Source organism: Hipposideros armiger, unplaced genomic scaffold (genome assembly GCF_001890085.2).
Source record: "Hipposideros armiger isolate ML-2016 unplaced genomic scaffold, ASM189008v1 scaffold_46, whole genome shotgun sequence".
Taxonomy (NCBI): domain Eukaryota; kingdom Metazoa; phylum Chordata; class Mammalia; order Chiroptera; family Hipposideridae; genus Hipposideros; species Hipposideros armiger.
Window position 1 is genome coordinate 840,467 of NW_017731396.1, and position 22,489 is coordinate 862,955.

A 22,489-nucleotide genomic window follows, 5' to 3' on the forward strand; every position below is an offset into this window, starting at 1 on the left:
AATGTTTTTCTCTGGTCCCTCCATCCTCGCTCCACCCCAATTTTCCAGTCTGTCTCCTACATATGACTGTTGCAGAGTCACAGCCTTACATTATGTCTGCTTAACCCAGGAAAGGCAATATGCCCCAAATTTAAAAAACCTGTCTACTTTTAAGATATTCTTTAAGGTGGAACTGATTGATGCGGTGATATTTTTAAAGGTCACAAGTCGCAGAAATTCAGAGATAGGAGGACTTCAGCGAGGTCTTACCCAACACGTTCACTTTGACTGACCCAGTGTCTGAGCCCCCGAGCGGCTGTCTGAGATGCTCTTACAAGTACAGTAGATGGAGGTGGGAGTGATGGGGCCCATGTCTCTGGTAATACAGTTGGCATCACAAGCCACTGTGGAGGGTGGAACTTCCCTTTTTGTTCCTCTTTTGACTCTTAGGTGCAGTCAGGACTAGAACCCAGTGCTCCGGGATCTCAGGCTGGGCCCCTCCCCTGCTGTTTCGTCCTCTGGCTTCCAGCAGGAGGCGACCACCTTGTTTGTCCTGCTATCCCTTGCGGTCCCATCACCGTGCCTCCTGGATCAGAAAATGTGCATAATAGTTGCTAACTGAACGCATAAACCAAAAGTACAAGCTCGGCCTCCCTCCCCGGTGACACTGGGATGCTGTACAGTTACGCACGTTTACGGTACCCGCTTACATTTGCGGAGGACTTAGCAAGTGTCCGGCACTGTGCTCAGTGCTTCACACCCATCCGCTCCGGTTGTCTTACAGCCACCTTGCGATGTCGGAATTAGTGTTACCTCCAGGAGGAAACTGAGGCCTAGACTGTAAAGAAAGCTGCCCACTTTACACAGCCTACAAGTGGTGAGACAACAGGATAGCCATCCAGGCAGCGGGCTCCAGGGGTTTCTGACCTACGGTATAAATGTGGAACTTGTGAGGGCCTCTTTATTTGTTCAAACAAGTCATTTGGCTTCATTGAAGCCAGTGAAGCCCTTTCTTGTAATCACTGTCTCCCAACACGTCTCTGAGTTGTACTCAAATGATGGCAGATTGGGGCTGCAAAACTTTTCCTTTTCTTCAGTGGCCCATGGGAATGCAAAACACAAAAAAAGGGAAGATTCCTCTCAACCAGATCACATTTGGTGTTCCACATATAGTTTTCTTCTCAACTTCTAAACCCAGTAAGGAGTAGCTTTGCTAATGCTCCTGGCAGATGGTCATCCAGGCTCTAGGGATGACCCCCCCCCCGAATGGCTCTCATCCTTAGCAAGATTGGCCTTTCTGGGAGTGGAAACCTGCCTCTCTCTAATGTTCTCTCCTAAGTCTTAGGTGACCATCCATTATTAACACAAAAGAAAAGAAATGAAACTCATTTGCTTAAGTCTTCCAGGTGATTTTAATTGCAGGTAATAAACCATTGTTAAAAGGAAGGTTTGTAATAAGAAAGGACCTAGAAGTTTAGGGCGTTTGCAGTGGAACAGTGCGATGATTTTGTAAATGCCATCATCTCTAATCAATCTGAATGCTGCTGGAGAGATTAGACGATTACCCAGCATTGGCATAAATGAGAAAATGATATGATGGATCACATGCTCGAGGGGTTTTAGGAGTTAGTTGGAGATGGGGCAGGATGACGCCACTTAGCAATGGCAGTTGGCCAATCAAATCACATTGCCTGAAATCTAGTTTAGGGCCAGTTCTGTTATTCTGACTATCACGGGTGCTTTCCAATTTTCACATGAGGAAGTCTCTGTAGTAATTTTTGCTGAAATAAAGGAGGTTTTTTGTTTGTTTGTTTGTTTGTTTGTTTTAAAGACAAGGGCTCAAGTCATAGATTATTCTGATTGTGTCACAACGAGGCAGAGTTGAGTTTGAGGAACAGAAGAATCCCTTAAAATCAACAGAGACTCGAAGGCCCGAGGCAGAAGCCATAATTTTCTAAGGCACTTATCAAGCACATAACAGCACAAAGCATTGCTGAGAACCACACTGAACACGGCTGATCACAAATGTCCAGACACATTCGGTAGCTGCAGCTCCCAACCTGTGGGTCCCAGAGACTCTGGGTGGCCAGAGAGTGACTTACGGGAACTCCAGCATCTATTTGTCTCCAACGTGCTGCCTGTGGACAAAAGTGAATCATTTTTCTTGCATGTACGTACCACTATTTTTCAAATATATGCAGATACAGAAGAGACATCCATTTGACAACGCTATTGATTCAACGTACTTTTTTGCATTTATGTATTTTCTCAAACAGATAGAAACAAATACAACTACTAATATGTAGGAACCAGAATTCATTCAATCCCTCTTCGTCATTAAAAAGAGTACATGTGAAAACTGGGGATCCCTGTTCCAGTGGGGATATGGATGGCAAAAACATTAAATCCAGGTATAAAGTGATGGTATAGAATAGCTAGCTATCTTAGCTAAAGTTAAAACCATTGGATACTGGCTCCCGACTAATGTTAGAAGCATGTGCATGCTCACTAGGGGAGTGAGAATTTTGTTGGTGCTAATTTGGGGTACATTATCTATTTCCTCTGAGTACAACCTACTACCTCAGCCTGCCAGTCTTCGTGAATTAAGCTTTTCAGGCCTTAACCTTCCCTGTCCACTCATGTTTGCAGACATCTGGTTGATCTCTTATGTGAACTATTTATGGATTCTGAACATAACCTCAAATACTGGTCTAGGGTACATGTGTGTTAAAAGGGCTAGCAAGCATACTCAGCAGGACATCAGGGGAAGTTTGGCTCCCCCCAGGAGCAAGGCATCTAAGCAACACAGAACTGTCAGGAGAAAGACATGGGGTCTGGAACAAAAATACTGAATCTTGCCTTTGGGAGACAGAAATCAGCTGGGGAAATAAGGAAGATTTCACTCAAAGGTGGGAGAATCCAGAGTTCAAGCCTACAAGATACTATTGATAACGAAGAGTTCTATCTATGGGATTCCAAAGTCTGCCAAGCTTTGTGCCAGGCCCACTATGTATTATTCTGTTAAACCAGTGGTTCCCACCCTGGGAGTGATTTCCCAAGGAAAACCATTTGGCAATGTCTGAAGACTCTTTTGGCTGTCCCGTTCTGGGGATATTACTAATATCGAGTGGGTAGAGATCAGGCATGCTGCTAAATTCCAACGATGTATAAGACAACGCCCCACAGCAAAGAATTTTCTGGCCCAGAATGTAAACAGTGCCAAGGTTCGAGAAGCCCTGCATTACACTGTCCCAATCACTCTAGAATGCAGGCGTTCTCAGCCTCATGTTATAGATGTAGAAAACTGAGAGCTGGAAGGTCCCACAAAGCCTAAGTCATATCACCAGCATCTGAACTGGGTCTGTCTCCCTCCCTTCATCCCACATATCTACATTGTCTCGAAGATGGAAGTGACCTCCTCTTTTCACAAATAAGGAAACTGAGGCTCAGAGGCCAAGTGTCTCACCCCGTATTTTACCACGACCAATGACGCCTAGTCCCTTCACAGTTCTTCTAAGGTCACTGACGATACCTAAACACAAGTGACTCCAAACCACAGAGCTGCCAATAAATGTTTCTTTCTCTTGTCATTAACCATTACAACCCTAGTAATTAACTTCTCGTTTCTGCTCCTTTAACGCTGTAATCTAGTGGTTTTATTGCTCACATCTAATCCACTAGATTATTTATTTAATCACCATTTATTAAGATCCTCCTGTATGCTGAACACCATGAAGGCGCTGGATGTAAATGGGTCAGCTGGCAAATGAAAGACAACCACAAGTTTAAGGGTTAGCCAACCAGAGCCCAAGGGCTGTGTGTTTTAGTAAATAAAGTTTTATTGCAACGCTACCACACCCATTCATTTACCTAATGTCTTTGGCTGCTTTCACGTAACAACAGCAGGGTTGAGGAGTAGGGGAAGATACTCTACAGGCCACCAAAGCCTACAGTATTTACTATCTGGCCCCTTACTGAAAAAGTTTGCCAACCCCTACATTAGCTCCATCACTCAAACCAGAAAGTGGAAGCACTGCTGAGAACTCCAAACCGAATGAAGAAGGCTTTCCATCTACACAGCAACCGTGTATTATCTATTGGCAGTGGGGGGAGTTTTCAATGTTTAATGCTAATGCAAACCTAAAACTCAAAAGCACTAGAACATTTTGAACCTTAACAACACTATCTGCTTTTCTACAGCCCATTATAAACAGATCTTCAAATGAAGTTCAAGTGTGTATTATTGTTCTTTCACTGTCAAAGGTTTAGGAAGCCCAAATGTTCCTCATTTAGCTGAATGCAAGTGATACTGAAATTGAAAGGCAATCAAATGCGTGGCCATTGGATTCGCTGCTTAGGCGTCAGTTAACCACAGCCAGTGTCTGCTGCACCAGAGGCCTCTGGGTGGATCCAACCCTTCCATCCTGCTAAGACGCACAGCGAAAGACCCCATCCTGACCTTCCATGCCTTTTCTGCGACACTCTTGGCCTTTGGTCTGCAGATGAAATTCCACTGCCATGAGTACAAGGTCTAGGCGTGAACCTGGAGAGGCAGGAAAGTCCACGTACGTTCAGGCAGTTATGGCTGCAACATAAATGAGAATATGCACCCACGTAGCCAACAGGTGAGGTAGGAAGTTTAAACCAACACTTTTAGTTGCAATATGAGCCCAAAGCCCCTGATAAAAGAGACCCCAGAGGTTTAAGGGAGCCTCCCTGATGGGAGAGTGAAATTACGCAGATTTATTGTAATGGCCGAACCCTGCCTCCAACACTTGAAGATCCACGTGCTAAGGTCAGAGGCCCCCCCACCCAGATGTGCTTTCCATATTCGGTCATCCTAAATGATGGTGGTGTCAGGTGCAAAAAATTCTCCTGCATAGGAGTTATTCCCAGATTTGGCTCATTGAAATAAACAGAAAGTTCCTGTGCTACAACCCTGCCCGGTTTACAGATCCCTCACTGCTTGATAGGATGGCTGGAAGAGGAGAAAGTCCATGCCCAGGCACCAAGAGGACAGGTCACAGAAACAGAAGTCAAATGACTATAAAGCCCCACTGAAATGATGAAAGAATGTATCGCAAAAAATGAGATTACAGTTCTAAAACTGGATTTTCCCATCGCCATGGGTGGACATGGGGGCTCAGAGCAAGAGAGCACAGTCTTAGGGTGACGGCATCACCATGCAGGCCTTTCAAGACAGGGTGGCCCATTCCCAAGAGAGGCTGACCAAGGCAAGGTCAGACATACCCAATAGGACAGCCCTCTTCTGCCATTGTACAGCCGGGCCTGATCTTGCAGTGGGAGAGAGAAGATTTGGTTCTCTGACCAGCTCAACAATCTTGAACAAGTCAGCTGAGGTCACTGGGCCTCCATTTCTCTATTTGAGAAATATATCGCTGCGTCTACCTCAATTCAATGACCGGAGCCAGTTGGTAGGGTCCGTGGAGGTGACGCCTGCGATCGTCACTGTATACAACAAAGGTGATAAACTGTAGTGCTTCCCTAGTGCCTTCCTGGGTGCAAAGGAAAGACGGAGGGTGGATAAAGGCAGCAGAATCCTGGAAAAGGGGCTTGGAAAAGGGGGTTTGTGAGTTGAGGGTGCTAGGCCAAGCTTCTGTGTTACAGGTAAGGTGCTAACACTGGAGGTGGGTTCTGAGTCGACCCATGGTGGAACCAACCCACACGTTGGCCAGTTGAATTTTAACAAGGTTTCACTCTGCTGGCCTATGATAATGACCCTCACTGTAGATTCGCCAACATTGGAGTCACGATGCTTCTTCATAAGACTTCTATTAAGACTTAAACATCAACTAGCTAACGGAGCTGACAGTATCCACCAAATGGCAGCCTTTCTGTGACCCGAATCTAAAGATGTGTCAAATATTCCCATTTTTGTTTCTCGCTGCACCGAGTCAACTTCGTAGGAACAGGAAAAGCAATACGCTTGATGAACACCTTAATTAAGATAATCAATATGCATATAATCTCAGGTCAGTTTTCCTCAGCCATCATTCATCATGCTTTATGGTGCCACAGTTGCACTCTCCAGGGTCAGTATCGAATTTCTAAATTTCACACCTTGTTGTCATGGTGAGCGCAGAATTTCAAATGGCAAGAAGGGGCTGGGTGGGGAGGAGAAATGGCATAAATCCCACTGTGTTCCAAGTCGCACTTATCTGAATTAAAGCAAACACACCACGTTCAAGGGTTTAAAGGAAGTTCAAGTTAATCAAGGAAAATGAACTAATTCATTTGCTGCAGCTGACAAGAAACCCTAGCCTTGGCCAGGAAGATGAAACAAGGGGAGAGCTTATTTTAAAAGATGCAGGGCTGAAATTCACTTTTCTTATTCTCTTTTTTGTTTGGGGGGGAAGTTATTATTCAAAAATCTAAACCCTGTATCATCTACATCTCCCTTCTCCTTCAGAAACGCTCTTTGGGGAAGAAGGTCCCAGGCAGCAGCTATGCTCTGCAGTGTCCAATCCCGACCTAGCCAAAAAGTTGTACTTTTTAATCATCTCTCATGGTCAGTTTAACTTTTAGGAGCGAAACGGATGTATTTTCCCAGCATGCTTTTATTACATATTGCCACTGTCATGCACATCCGTGAAGGCTTCTGTATGTGTCATGTCATCATCTATTTTCTCATTATACCTGTCTAGACCTTTATTATAAAATGCAATTATGTTTCCATGTCAGTCACTCCTCCTAGACTGTGGGTGTCAAGATAACTTAGTCTATATCTTATTAAATCTGTGGTCCCTGAACCTCTGTGCCCAGTCTCTCAAGATAGACGGAGACAGAGAGACGAGAGGAAGAAGAAGAAGAAGAAGTGGGAGGGGAGGCATGTAAGCAAAAGGCAAAACCATCCTGCCAGGGTGTCTCTGTGCTGCCTGGCCACGACATCGCGGAATTCTTGTCATCGTGAGGTGGGCAGGCTACAGGGTCAGCTAAACCTGTGTTCCAATCCCCCGTTCCTCGTCTCAGCAGGTGACTACTTTCCGGAGCTTGCAAAAGCAACCTACCTTGTCTAAGCCTCAATTTCTCGATCTGTAGAATGGAGGTGATAACATTACCTACCTCACTGGAATATGGAAGAGAGATGAGAAAATGGTCTAGCACACTGCACAGCGACTGGGAAAGTCCCCCAAAGCCTCAAGAAACAGTGGCAATGGCTATTACTATGGTTCTCAGAGGGTCTTGAAAGTCTCTCCAGCTCCTCAATTCCAATCCCGGAATCTCCTTTCTCTAAGAAGGAAGCAAACCCCTGCCAAGATGTTTCAGGATCCACTGTCCCCTTTCCCAGAAACGAAAAAAGTTCAAGTCCGCTCTGTGACTCTCTCAGCCACAGTCCAGCAGTGACACAGCGAGAAGAGATGTCCTGGCATGTGAGCGCGGCTCGGCCACTAAGCTGTCCTCTTATGTCTGGCCAGACACCAATCCCTCCTAGCTAGATGCTCCGGCAGTGACAAGGCACATTTTGTACAGTGGAGCTCGGAGGGTTTATGATGAATGACTTAGTGTGTGACACGCAAACCCTAATTATAATTGCCACAGTGCCAGCTTTAGAGCAAAAATGATTTCCTGGGCAGGAATGGGAAAACTCCCGCAGAGCCGCAGAGCATCCCGGCTGGGACAGTGGGCAGGCTCTGGAGTCACACTGACTTGTGTTTGTATTCTGGCTCTGCCACTTGCTAGCTCGGTGACCCTGGGCAAGTCACAGATCCTTCCTGTGCCTCGATTAGCTCACCTGTACAATGGAAACATAGTACTTACCTCAGAAGGCAGTTTAAAGGATGAATTGAGGTGTTACAGAGAAAGGATTTACAACGCTGTTGACCTATGGCAAGTAAACACTCAATTAAAACCATCTATCATTAAATCAGTGACCTTTGTGGCACCGTGTAGAATGTGATAAGTAGACCAAATTCCATGTACTCTGTAATTTAAGAATCAGGGGCTCACCCATTCATTCAACAACTATTTACTGAGCTCTTGCTAGGTGCCAGGCACTATTCTAGGTGCTGTGAGTGGAGCAGGAAACAAACAAAACTCTGCTCTCCCGGAGCTGTCACTCTGGGACTCACAGCCAGGTCTCCCCTGAGGCCTGGCATACAAAGCCGTTCTCAACTGGGGATGATTTTTGGCCCCCAGTGGACACTTGGCAACTTCTGTAAACATTTATGGTTGTCACACAACTGGGCTGTGGAGGGTTCTACTGGCATCTAGTGGGCAGAGGACAGGGATGCTGCTAAACATCCTACAATGCACACAACAGCCTCCCCCCAACAAAGAATTAGCCTGCCCCAAATGTCCATAGTGCCGAGGCTGAGACACGCGAGCATAAGGAAACCTGAAAGAAGTTAATAGGTCCTTGGTTGGGCGTGGTCTTGGGCCTCTGGAGGCTACTGAGGCCACAGGGAGAGATCCCAGGAAAGGGAAGGACATGGGCGGGCTGGAGAATAAGAGGACCACAAGATTCCAGCTTTGCCTGGAAGCAGCCTCCCTAAGAAACAGAAACATACAAAGTCCACGAAGTTGGAGACCGCAAGCCCTGGATCAAAATGCTTCTTTTCATTGGTGAGCCTTGGGTTGCTAACCTTGCAAACAGGTTCAGTTCCCTTACTGTCAGTTAATCTTACACCTAAGTGAGGGGTAGTGTTGCTCGCCTAACTCTCCGTCATAAGAATTCATAATAAGGACCCAAGAGCTACCAATGAACTAAGGAAATAATAAGCAAGGATGGAGACAAGCCTATCACTCCCTTGACCTTCCGAAGGTAACACACTCAAGGATGTTTCTGATTTAGGAGACAATACAGGGAAGCATACCTGGGTTTAAATAGCAGAGAGACTTGGTGGGTGGGACTTCCTGGGTCAGTCACTGCCAGCTGAGTGGTCCTGGGCATCAAGGTGGGATGAGTCAGAGCATGGATTCAGGAGCCAGAGCTTGGTCATTAAATGGCTCTTTAGCAAGTAACTTATCATTTCTGTGCCTTAGTTTTCTCATCTGTAAAATGGGTACAATGGTACCTGCCTCATCAGTCATTATGAGGACTCAATGTGTTCATTAAAGCATTATTAGTACAGAAAAGCACTAAGAACAGTACCTGGCTCCGAGGAAGACTATGTCAAAGCTTGCCATTGTCCTCGCCATCATAGTCATCACCCTTTCGTGGTAGGCAAGCGACTTAACCTCTCTGAGTCCCAGTTTCTTCTTTTGAAAAATGGGCATCAGAGTTGCCACCTCACTGGGCTCAGGTATCAATTACGTGTGTTAAGCACTCGGGACAATACTCGATATGTTGTAAGACCTTATTATTATTTATTGAAAAGTTTGGCAAAAGCACTGAAGCAAAATCTCACTTACTCCTACGTTAAACTATTCATCTTCACCGAAAAGAAGAAAACCACATGGTGTCCGAATGGTTCCAGAAAACCCGGCGCCTTGTCACGTGTCCAAGAAGTGAGCTCCGAGAACGGTAACGAAGCACCAAAGGTGAGTGCAAAATATTAGCTCTGGGCCCACATTCCGTTAGAAGGCATGATGCTCTTAACCATTCACATTCTTTCAACAGTCTGTAGAGGTGAAACAATATTGGGAATGGAAGGCCTTTTCCTCCCCCCAAAGAATTCAGCACTTGCTTGGTTGAAAGAAGATGGAAGGGGTGGGGGCCGGGCAAGGGGTCTCCTTCTACCCCTTCTCACCACGCTTCCAGCCTGACTGCACATCACAGAGGCCTTGGAGACGCTGTGCGGGCACAACTGCCCGTTACAAGCTCCATCGGAGCTCTTGTGCTCGGGTCTCAATTCATCACTGGGTGAAGGTGACACAAGCTTTCAGAAGCCTGACCCAAAGGTCCGGCAAGGCCAAGTCAACAAAGACACCCAAGCAAATTGAGGACCAATGGTTTCTCACCACAGAGGAGCCACCTGCTCCAACAGTTGTCCTTGCCAAACTCATTAAGACGATGTGCAGCTCTTTTCATCTTTCTAGCAGCTTAGGCGTCCACGGGTGAGGCAGGAATACCCACAGAGCACAGGCTGGACTCTGCTGCTGAAATCTGAGGACACAGTCAACCAGCGAGAAGGTCCTGGTCTCACCCAACCTCATGGGGAGGAAGAAGACAGTCCTCTGCCTGGTCTTCCTCCAGCTTCTCCACGAGAGAGAGGGCCCTGGCAGGACCCTTACCTGCTTGGAATCGTCAGGTATAATCTGCCACAGTGGACAGCCACTCTGTTGGCTTCAGGGAGGCTGGCTTTTCCTACATGCTTCTGCCTGAAGCCACTCTGCCTACATGTCAGATGACGATGACATTGCAGTGACGGCTGTTGGTGGCACCCCTGTCATCCCATGTGTTACTCACCCTAAATATCCAGCCCAAACAGTACAGACTAGTTTTCATTTACAAGATCACTTAAAAAGCCATTCCCTGGCTTCAGCAGGCAGAACCAGTTGTGTTTGTGCCTGATGGGGGGCAGGGGGTAAGAAGCCAAGCGCTGATCACATAAAGCGATCTTGGAAAAGGTCTGAAAAGAATGAGGAATGCGTGTTGATTTCACTTTCCTTAGCTATACAGCTGAGGGCTGTATTTTATATATACAGTATATAATACATACTTCATATTACATATTATATAATATATATTTATATATTCTATTCTATTTATATATTCTATTATATATTATATTCAGATCCTCAGAAATTTCCCTAATAGTCAATTGCCTGTTTGATTGAATCATTTCGCTTACTTTCAACATTCTCTTGGGGTTTTTTGACGTTGAAGGATGTTCCGATCTCTCCTTGTCTTCAATCGATTCGCAACCATTATGTACATACGAGTATATATTTATATTTATGTGCATGTATCATATGCAGCGAATGTGGCCAACACCCCAGGCTTGACCTCTGGGAGGTGAGCCGGCAGCATTCCAACAAGCACTCCCCACCTGCCAAGCCCATCTGCTACCAGCTCACTGGCAGCCAGAAGTCACAAATTATAACCTACAGGATTCCTAAAAAGTGCCAGCAGCCTTGGACAGTAGGGGGTCAAGGACCGGGAAGAACAGGCCTTGCCGCACCCAGGGCGAATAGGTGACCAGGCCCCTATTACAAACATCAGATTGACTGAGACTTCTGGTTCCTATCAAAGAAGTTGAGAAAATACTCAATAAATTGTGAAATATTGGAAGCATGAAATCAACCAGAACCAGAAACTTGACTTCAGGGGTCCCCCAAAAGCATTTTCCAAAGACAATGAGAAGACAGTAAATACTAGCAGATCAATAACTAATTTCAGCCATGCTGCACTGGCCTGTAAGTAATGTCTTCATGACCATAAGGTGGCTTTGAGGAAGAACTTTGAAGTCCCATCTCACGACAGCCTAGCGGGTTAGGAAAAGAGCCCCCCGTCTCTTTCAGCCCATTGACATGGCTGGAAAACCGAGGCCTGGTCTACTTCACAAGCTCTGGAGTATAGGGCCAAGCTCACAGAAGGCTCCAGAGATTCCGCGATGTTTTGGTTCCATCCTCTCTACCATCTGAAAATTCTCTTTCTCAAAGGAGCTAAGAATCTACTTGCGGAAACGAGAGCAGAGGCAGGATGGATTGGGAAGGGGATGCCAAAAGACAGAACTTATTTTGCAAAGCAATACTGTCTAGCATCTCCGCGGACGACTCACACATTCAATTCAGTCCAAAGGTAATTGATACTTCACCGAAGGGTTTCCAGTGTTGCAGTGATACTACATAAGAGCAGTCAGACCTGAAGTAACAGCCTATTTCGAGCCTGGGGAGGAAAAAATAAAATTTGTATCTATTTATGGAAACGTATAAAGGTGTAGGAAATGACACATCTCCATGCCCCATCCTAACAAATGCAGTAGGCAGTAAGTCCTCACCACCAAAGAAAGGTCCTATCAGCCTTTCTACTTGCATAGGCATATAAATACCTTATTTCCTTAAAAAAAAAAAAACCAACAAACTAATGGCATCCTGTTGGGCATAAGTATTTTATGTTATATACAGTTAACACCTATTTGAATTGAGTCCAGTGGCGCTTAATTGTTTTATTCTCCGAATAGCAAAGCAACCAATTGAATCTAATATTAGTCATTCATCAGATAAAACATTTTCGGAGAAGCAAACTGCTATATTTTCCCCCTCAAAGAACAGCAAGGATTTTTAAACACATTTTCCCAGAGATGCTACGCTGAGGAAAACAGCTTAGAAATGTTACTTTAAACAAATCCGTTCTCTGGCTACCAACAACAAGACGGATTGGAACAAGTGCTTGGCTTAATTCTTTCCAAGGCACCGTCTGTCCACCTGTCAAAGGCAGTTCTGACCCCACCAACCCAAGAGGCAGCCTCCGGAGCTGTGAAATGTGCCACCCTGCACAGATGCCCTCTGCACTGGATGCCGGCCTCCTCATTAGAGATTATCCAACTCACTTGAAGCAGGGAGACGGAGGATGGGCTGGCTGCCAAGCGTTCTTTCAACACAGATTCCGAAAGAAGATCCTGCAAAGTGTCGAAAGCCCAGATTTTCAGCAGTTCACTTTCTAGACTCTGTTACATAGCAACCATGCCAGCTCACACAGGGTACCAACCAAGTTAATATTTTGCTTAAATGACACACTGCATTAACCCGCTATGAAAACCCAGGTTTTCTTCATCAACTTACCTACTGTCAGATGTCATCACTGGAACAAAACACCCAGTGGTAGATTGCTGAGCTTGTTTAAGACATGTTTTTTAAACCAAAAAATTTGAAAAGGTATCTAACAATTTCTTGGGAGGGAGAGCAAAAGGTGACCCTTCTGCCATAACCATTTGTGCTAATATTATTATAAGTACATTAGCATGCATTTAATATGTGCATAATGCTCCTTAGTGAAAAGATGACTTATACAGTTGCCTTTTGAAAGATACTCATTTCATTCAAAACCTTGATTTGAAAAGTGATAACTCAATAGCACGAAATACTCATTGGCGTTCGGGCCCGCTGAATCGGACCTACACAGACAAAATGAAAACAGAAGACCAATTCAGAAGAACAGTCAGGAGCCCCCAGGAGCTGGGCTGCTGCTGTGAGCCTTCCTGGAGGTATATGATGAAGATGCATGAGAAAACCATCAACCACATGTGAAAATTAACTTGAGAGAACTCAGTGCTTCCCTTTAGGAATACGGAAGGACTCACGGAAGAAATGAACACGCCACCTCTGCAGAGGGTGTGTATCTGCTCTAGCAAATGCTGAGAAAAGGTCATGAGAAAAACCAAACCGAACCAAACCCAAAACTCACAGAGGTTAAATCATGTACAAAGTGCTGGACTGAAATCCTGTGGCTCTCCATGAGTTAATGATGCTCCCCTTGGGGGCGGGGGGCTGCTTTTCTTTTCAACCATCACATGGGTTTAAATTCACATCAATTTAGAGGGCTATGTGGCCAACAATTAAGTTGAGTGAAAACCTTTAACATTTATTTTCTGATTGTAAAATCACTAAATGCCCCCTAGGAAAGGTTTTGAAACATACCAGTGGTCCACAGAGGAAAACAGCAAGACCTTCCTTCATCCTACCACCCACAGACAGCCGCTGACATGGGCAGACATGCCCCAAACGTAGGGAGCTGCTGCTGGTCCTGTGTGTTTTTAAGGATTATCAAGAGATCGCAAAGCCAGTTCCATTTCTACAGCCTTGTGCATTTTTGCAGGAAAAGAGGAAAAGAAAGCAGCCTCCTGTTGCTTCACTACAACAATTTAACCATTGGCTAAGTAGCTCAACTTCCAAGTTCAGTGTGTAGATGATTGCTGCACTGATCTCCTTAGCATGCTGTCCGCAGCTAGACTCTGGACTCCGATAAAAGCTACTTAACTTTTCCTCAGCTGAGGAAAGGGGCCGATGGTGGGGAATAAACCAGCATTGTTCAGCCTTCCCCCCTACCCTCTGAACCCCTTCCCATGGTTTTTGATTCTTCGCAAAATGCCAGTTCTTGGCTGTTTCTTAATGTTGGAAGAAGACCCTGCCCAGGGACTAGTGGAGAAGGTCGGCCACACACAATGACAAACACAAGGGATATATGACAGAATAACCAGGTACCCACCTTGAAAACCGTGCGGTAAACACCAGGCTTACACCACCTTCCCACCATTACGTCATGGCTACTTCGGTACCAAATTACTGCCCCTAATCTCAGACTCTGGACAGATGCCTGAAGTGCCAAGTTAAAGTCTGACGGAATTCAACGTAAAACTGCTCACGCTCAGCCTTCACCTCTCACACCCCAGCATCACTGCTTCTCCAGGAAATGAAGGAGGGAATAGAAACTGATGGAGACACAGCATTAATATGAAAACAGAGTCCCCCTCAACACTTAGGAGAAGCTCTTGAAATAACAACAAAACCAGAAAATCCTTTTGCGCCACTGAGCCATAGATACCTAATACTTTAGCAAGTGACATATTTATACAAGTGGCCCTCCTGGACTGGATTTTTTTTTCCTGTCGTGTTCTGGATTTCAGCAGTGGAGTTTACAATTCAAATGATATTAATAACCAGTGACACCACCGGTTTGGTTTCTTAAAGGGCAATTAGGCAAAAAAAAAAAAAATCTGAAAAGCCAGCTTTTACCCTTTTACTTTTCAATTCACAGAAAACAAACGGTACATTTTTTTTGGATGCTTCCCCCACCTTTAACCCTTGCAAGGGGTTTGCGAGCTCCATCACTGTCAATGTCAACACAGACCAGCTGTCTTTTCTCCCCTCCTGGAGAAACTGTGGTGTCCCTTCCGGGAGCAGCTCTGCAGCCCACCATCTAAGCCCTCATTTCGCCCAGGAGCCCATCACTTAGCCTCTAAGGTCTAAGATTTCCCCCTGGAAAGTGCTCTCGGTGTTTATATTTGCTGGAAATTTAAACTCCCTGCTGAGCAGGGCATCTACTGTCGCATCGATATATTCCACTGCCTGCGCGATCTCCAATGGGGAGAAAATAAAGTCCAGATGCAACTGAGCCCAGGGATTTGGCATCCGTGGAGAGAAGTGCAAAGCAGCCCAAGCAAGCCTCTGCCCCAAACCCGGCAGCAGAGCCTGGGGCTCGCTCTCGGGGAAAGTCATGGCAAAGGAAGCAGCCCCCCGCCCACCCCTCCGGAACTGGGGGGAGCGGTGGCATTCGCTCCTGCCGGGGGTGGGGGCTAAGGCCCGGGCATGAAAAGTTTGCCCACGGAGCTGGGGGCTGTGTGCCATCTAAAGGGCACTTTCTGCTGCCGGAAGGGGCCCGCCGGCTGCGCCTCGCTCACGCCGCCCGGGGCCGGTATGACCGTGTGAACCCGCGCCCACAGCGCCCGCCCGGGTTTTCGTGAATGACAGCAGCCTGCAACTCCCAGCAGGGGAGCAGCGGTGGCCACCTCTGGGCGGAAAGGGTGACCAGCCACAAGGCAAGGCGATGTGGCCCCGGGCATGAGGGACACCGAGTCCCCGGCCACCTCCGGGGCCGGGTCCTGCTCGCTCGCCTCGCCTCGCCTCGCCTCGCCTCTGCCCGGGGCGCAGAGCGAGCCCTACCTTGCGCGCCGTGCTGGTGGTTCTCCATGTTCGCCGCCGCCGAGTCCGCCGCCGAGGCGCTGGTCGCCGCTCCGGGGCCCGGGCCGGGACCGCCGCCTCCGCTCAGTTCCGCCAGTCTCCGGTTGGTGGCCGTGAGTTCGGCTCGCAGGTTGGTCACCTCCTGGCTGGCGGACTGGACCGCCCCATCGATGCGGAGCGCGAGCTGCTTATTGTCTTCCATCATGCTCAGGATTTTGGCCTGGGGGCGAGAGAGGTGACAAAGAGCTGCATGATGCGCGGGGGGGGGGGCCTGTGGCCGGACACCCCCAGCTCTACCTGTTGGGTCCCCCGCGGCCCGGCTCCCCCGCGCCCCGACCCCCAGGCACCGGCAGCGCCGGCTCCTCCGGCGTAGGAATGACAGCGGCGCCTCCAGCCGGAGCCGCGGCGGTAGCGAGGCGGAGGGGGGAGGAAGAGGAGGAGAAAGAGGAGGCGAGGGAGGAGGAGCAGCGATCGCCGAGACCCCGGCGCCGAGAGCGCTCGGGGAGGACACCGCGCGCCGCCCGGCACTCTTTCAATGGAGCCTACCATTCGCCGCGCGCTCGGGAGGGGGCCCGGGCCGGGGGGCCTGGCGCACGCTCAGTCTCCCGCGCCCCCCACTTCGGGGACACCCCCCCCGGGGGACAGGGGCGGCAGGCGGCAGCGCTGAGTGGGCCAAGGGGGCGCCCCTGGCCTGGGGTGGGGGGCGCCTGCTCTAAGGCCGGCCCTCGGTCCCCTCCCTGGAGCGGTGGGGCGGCCCCCGCCCTGGCGAACTAGCGCCCCGCGCCGTGCTGGGTCTGGGAAGGAGGTGGGTGCTTGGGGAAAGGGGTGCTCGGAAAGGGGGCCCACGGGGAGGGCGGGGAGCGAGGATGGCGCCCCGGGGCGAGCTCGGGAGGAGAGTTCTTGCCTTGCCGGTCCCTTCCAATGCGGGGAGGAAATGGCAGAGGGGCGCTGGGCTGCTGCCCCGCGTGCCTCTCTCCCCCCACTTCGCCGCCCCAACCTTCGCTGTCCTCCCCCAGGGAACGCTCGGCCCTTCCCCAGAGCGGTCCGCTCGCTCTCCGGTTTCCCCTCTGACCTGACACCCGGTGTGTGCGCCGGAGGTGGACGGGTGGCCTTAGCCAGGTCCCAAGCTCCTTAGCTGGGTTTCAGGGCGAGCAGCGTGAGGCCTGGAGAGAAAGCTGGGAGGCTTCCGCGGGGCTTCCCCCCTTCTCCTCCTTCTGGAGTGTTGAAGCCCCGCTGCCTCAGCTTACCCACGCTTCCAGGGAGACGTGAGGTAACCTGAAAGTTGATAAACCCATCCAGCGCCTCTTTCTCCCAGAGCACAGGCTCTGCATTTTTCACTGGGGCCCTGGATTCCAGCCACCAGACCTTGTTACCATAGCAAGCTTCATTCCATGCAAATAGGACAATTTAAAACAGCCAATGTAACCCGTGCACCACCATTCCAGCTCTTCAACCTCCCGAGAGCCGCTCAGAGCCTGCTGCAGAAGCCCTTGCATAATCCAGGTTACCCACCCTTGAGATTCAGCAGCATTTATTGGAAGCCTACTGTGTGCAAAGTGCTCAGTATGCATTATCATAGCTTTGGAGTAAGGCGTATGATTCCCATTTTAGAGATGAGGCAACTGAGGCTATGGGCAGGTTTCAGCAGTTTATCCAAGGAGCCCACAGAAACCAGGTGAAACCAGGAAGCTGATTCTGAGTTAGTCTTATTGTATCTTCGGGAGGCCTTGAATGCTGGGCAGCCTTAATCACACACACTTGCTCCATTCCCCTATGACCAATAAAAAGCTTTTGCAAGAGGGCAGGACAGCGTTAGATGGGGGAGTATGTGGCCGCAGACACAATTTTTCAGTCTGTCCACTTTATTCAGCAAACTGGCCAGCTGGGGATTGACCCTGACCTTAGCCTCATTAGCACAAGTTCTGACCCACTGGGCCAATCAAGGTGCTTAGACTTTTTGGTGTATTGGTAAAGCAAGGTTCTATTTTTTGAAGTTCTTCAGTTAAGTTATGGAAGGAGGGGGCATCAAAATTGTAGAGCTTTGTGGATCTTCAAAAAAAGGCTGTCGTGGCTCAGCCACTGTAGAAAACAGCTTGGTGGTTCCTCAAAAAGTTAAATGTAGAATTGCCAAGTGACTCAGGAATTCCACTCCTAGGTATATACACTGAGGGTTGAAAACAGATATTTGCTCAAAAATCTGTACACGCACATTCACAAAGCACTATTTGCAATAGCCAGAGGTGGAAACAGCCCAAAGGTCCACCAAAAGAAGCAATGTCCACCAAAATAAGAAAGGATAAACAAATTGTGGTAGATCCACATAATGGAATATTATTCAACCATGAAAAGGAAAATACGAAGTATTGATATATGTTACAATGTTTCAGTAAACCTCCAAACGTTATGCTAAGTGCAAGGCCAGACACAGAAGGGCATATGTTATGTGATTCCTTTTATATGAAATATCCAGATAAGGTAAATTTCTAGAGAAGAAAGTGGATGCATGCTTCCTAGGAGCTGGGGGAAGAAGAAAATGGGGAATAACTGCTCAAGGGGCTGCGAGTTTTATTTGGGGAGGGGTGATGAAAATGTTTTGCAAGTAGACATAGGTTGTGGTTGCATAACATTGTGAAAGTACTAAACGCCATCAAATTGTTTACTTTAAAATGGTTAATTTTATGTGATGTGAATTTCACCTCAATAAAAAGAAAGTCAGCATATATGCAAATACATAAAGGGATACAAAAGGGGAGGGGGGGGGTCCTGGGAATAAACCTTGTGAGACATTAAGAGCAGCTCTATTTACAGAGCTGTGTGTGTGTGTACACTCACACCTCTGTTACAGCACTCCTCAGAAGACACAGTAATTTATCTGTTTACATCTCTCTGCCCCACTTCGCTGTGAGCTGCTGCATGGAAGGAGGGTGGTCAGTATTTCTATGTTATTCATCTTTGCATCCTTGACACCTAACTCCACAGTCAGCACTCTGCAAATGAATGTGTGTGAGCGTGTTTGTTCAGTAAACAAACTGACCAAGCGTTAGTCATTTTCCTCTTCAGTGAGATTATTCCCACACACCAGAATCTTAAAATCAAGTCAAAACAAAACAAAATATCCAACCAGGAGAGAAGAAAGCAAAGACAGGTTTCTGGGGCCCTTTCTACCTTTCTGCCTCTTTTCCCCTGACTGTGGTGCAGCCACTGAGGTTTTGAGAAACTCACTTTAGAAACTGCTGGGGTGCCTCCTAGGATCTTAAAGAATTTTTTTTTTCTTAACATGAGAAAAGGGGCTTTTCCCAGCTGTGTCTCCTTATGTTCACCCACATACCATACCAAAGGTCCAGACCTCAGACAGGAAGTCTGAGCTCAATTAACCTCTAGAATCTACTTGAGTCTACGGCCACCCTGAACGTGCCCGCTCTTGTCTGATCTTGGAAGTTAAGCAGGGTCGGGCCTGGTTAGAATCTACTTGATTTAAACCAAAAGGGTTACTAGTCTACGTTTCTTTCCCCCAGCTGCACCACTGCTCCTCCCTAGGTGAGCTCTGGTAAACTAGTCAAGAATCCATCCTTTCCCACTTGCCTAACACCCTTTTATTGCAAGCCTACGTGCCTATGTGGAGACTAATATGCACTTACAACTCATTTCTTGGGAGACACATATAAACTGTTGGGGGAGGGGCTCCAGAGCTGTCTGTCATCTATAGCTCTCTCCCTTTGGTGGCCACAACTATGGAATTTGACAGTACTGTGCGTTCTGTTTCAGGACCCTCCCTTCTGCACGTTCTTAAGGTAGCCACTGCCTCTCACCCCAGGAAGATGATGTTAAGAACCAAGCCAGAAAATGGGTTCATTTCATAGGGATGGGCTATAATTTTCCCAGCGTCACCGGTTGCCATCCCTCCCTATCAGCGAAACGCCACCCAAGGCCCAGTCAGTGCAATGGCCCATTTGTAGCCACCAGCCTCCGCCATATTTACTGAGTGTCTGATCTTTCTAAGCACAATGAACAAACGGTACCATGTGTATTTGGTACCCATCAAAGATTGCCTGGGCATTTCGGAAAGTGCAAAACCATCCTTGCTCGGAGAAAAAAAAACCTAGTAAGAACCAAGCCAGAGCCTAACCCACTGCTGACAATACTGTCGTATGTACCACCCTTCTCCCATAAATAGAGTAACCTTATCATTTAATGTCCAAACTAGGACACTTAAGAGTGAAAGAGGGTGCTATGAACAATAAAACTGGGACAAGTGGCATACATTGGAACTGTCCCAGGAAACCCTGTGTATATGGTTGTTTCACCCTGTAATCGAAATACTATCGGGTCCTAGAAGGCAACTTCGGGACCATTTTCTCCAGCACCTTCATCGTATACTGATGGAGACAGACTCAGAGACAGGAAGGAGCCCAGCAGCCATGTTGGTAAAGGAGTTGGGAGCGATTTAAACCAGAGTCTTTAGAAAATGGTCCATCGCTCTACTGATGTGTATCTGGCACCATGGACCATCAGGCTCATGCTGGACCGTTGGTGCACATGGCGTCTTCTAAGTTCTAGACGTAGAAGAACAAGCCCACCGTCTTGCACAGTCTGCCTCTGCTTCATTTTGTACCACTGTCCCCCTAGCTCACTACGCTTGTCACTCGAGTCTTTCTGACCTCGGAGCCTTTGCCTGGAAGAATCTCCCTGGCTCTCCCTGCATCTGATTCCTTTTCATCCCTGAGACTTAGCATTCATCGTTTATTTCATAGCATGCATTCCATTGATCGTGGTTTTGTTAATTGTTGATGTGAGAGGTAAGTCACCCTAAGTCTGGCTCACTGGGGTGAAGGTCTTCAGACACCCGCTACCGAGCTCTGCAAAGCTGTCCTCTTTATTCTGCTTTGTCTTGGAGCCCCTGGAATTCGAAAGAAATAAATGCCCGTTTCTGGAGCTAATTTGATGATTTCTCCTGCATGCAGCCCTATGCCTAGGCTACGACTGCACCATGTGACAATTTGCATGTGACGATTGGAATAAACAGAGCATCCACGCCCCAGCACACGCATCCACCCAGCTGGTCTGTGAGGCTCAGGAAGGCAGGGGCTGTGTGCAGTTCCTTTTGCTTCCACTGCCTGGTGCTCAATTGATGCTCCTCCAAAGCGTTTGTGGTTGACTGAGCAAATTCACCCCTCCATCCCCTAGAACCTCATATCCACGAAGATACTTGCTTCTCTCATTAAAACCCTTCTCTGTCTTCGGTCTCCCTGGGAATTCGAGTCACATCTTACTTTCCAAAGCACTTTCACATCTCTCTTCTTATTTTACCCTCGCAACAACTTCATCAGGTAGAGGGGCAATGCCAGTCACCTGGAAACTGCTTTGGGCCGATTGAGCCACTGAGGTGAAGGGATGTGTCCTAAGATCACAAAATGGAACTAAAAGGTCTATGAGGGGAGGTACATGCCCACTTGTCCCTCCTTCTCTTCCCCGAGTGCTCTACACGCATTTGTCAGGTGGGTGAGCTGGGGGCCAGGACATGGATATCCACACATGGGGCCCACTCTTCTCTCAACTCAGTCAGGGATCTGGTTTCTGTCTGGCTCGGGAATGGGAGGCAGCATTGATGTGCACTCCCCTTCAAGGTGAAGTTCATCCACAGGACAGGGTGGTCAAGGGGTGGAATGAAAGAGAGGCCAGTGTGTGACAGACCCCTGGGCCCAGGAGTTGGTGCCCTGAGAAACCCTTGGGTGGGCACGTGGCTGCCCATTGGAGCCACGGAGAACTGTAGCTCTCGCCTTGCATTTCAGCTTTAAAGGTCACACCTTGCTAAGAGTATCCCCTACCAAGCTCTGCGAAACACACCCCTGGACTTCAGGCTGGTTCTGGTGTTTCTCAGAGTGAGGATGAAGACCCCCGATGTGGAGGCCTCTAAGAGATGTTTGTTCAAATGTAGCTCCCCGGCCCCGCTCCGTCCAACCAGCACCTCGGGGGCGGTGCTGGGCATCTAGGCACCCAGGGCAGGTTTTTGTAAAGTACTGTGCCCACATGTGAAATCCATAAATGCGAAGAAACTTCTGAGCCTCGGGAACGGCTGCAGAGGCTTCCTGCTTTGTCTCTTCTGGGCGCTGTCAGTCCTGTGCGTTCCCACGCCCCTCCCCTGGAGGCTCCTAGGGGATCCCTTCCCGCTCTGCAGATGGATGCTCTGTTTATTCCAATTGTCACATGTGAATCCCGGCCAAGCTAGGAGATGTATCTTTTGTACATTTACAAGGTTTTCTTTGGCCGAGCTGGTTTTAACACATGCTCTGGGGTAAAGGGCAAAGCATCTCTCAGACAGGGGCAGCCAGGTCCCGGGGCTGTGGGTGAAAAGACGGGGGTGGGGGCAGAGCCATAGACATGGGGAATAGTGTGCAGGCAGCAAACCCCAACAGTTAAGTTATTCTTGCTTCCCAGCAAGCCCCCCCCCACACCCCCACCCCGCCCACCATTAGTCACTCTCATCATCATAGTTATGAAATGAAAGACTGGAGAAATAAAGAAACCAAGAGGTAAAAACAGGGCAGAGGACTGTGTGGCTTAGGGAAACAGCCTACAGTCATAAGATGGGAAAGTATGTGTTCAGATGTGGATTGTGTGTGTGTGTGTGTGTGTGTGTGTGTGTGTGTGTACTATATAGGAGGAGTGATCGAAGAATATGGTGAATGTTTATATTTAAAAAACTCATTACAGTAAAAGACACATTGCCATTAGCCCCCCTCAATATACTCCCCCTTGCTTCGAACATGTTTATCCCATCATTCTTGCCACTTTCTGAAGCAGTTCTGGAAGTCCTCTTTCATGAGTGTCTTTAGTTGCACTGTCATGGTGCCTTGATGTTCTGAATTGGTTCAAAACATTTTCCTTTCATGGTCATTTTGACTTTGGGGGAAGAGCCACAAGTTGCATG

The 22,489-nt window shown here is 48.0% G+C and overlaps 1 protein-coding gene across 6 annotated transcripts in view; it reads right to left on the bottom strand.

Annotated features, from left to right (window-relative positions):
* KAZN (kazrin, periplakin interacting protein) overlaps positions 1-22,489 on the bottom strand; it is a 1,129,979-nt gene that overhangs the window by 490,904 nt on the left and 616,586 nt on the right. For 3 of the 6 annotated variants that reach the window (XM_019639772.1, XM_019639766.1, XM_019639765.1), the window contains exon 3: positions 15,544-15,781. In XM_019639772.1, the coding sequence (XP_019495317.1) occupies positions 15,544-15,781 (238 nt within the window). Of the gene's footprint in view, positions 1-15,543; positions 15,782-15,908; positions 16,086-16,107; positions 16,132-16,633; positions 17,183-22,489 lie in introns of those variants that run through there. The other 3 variants (XM_019639768.1, XM_019639767.1, XM_019639769.1) reach the window with 3 other exon arrangements.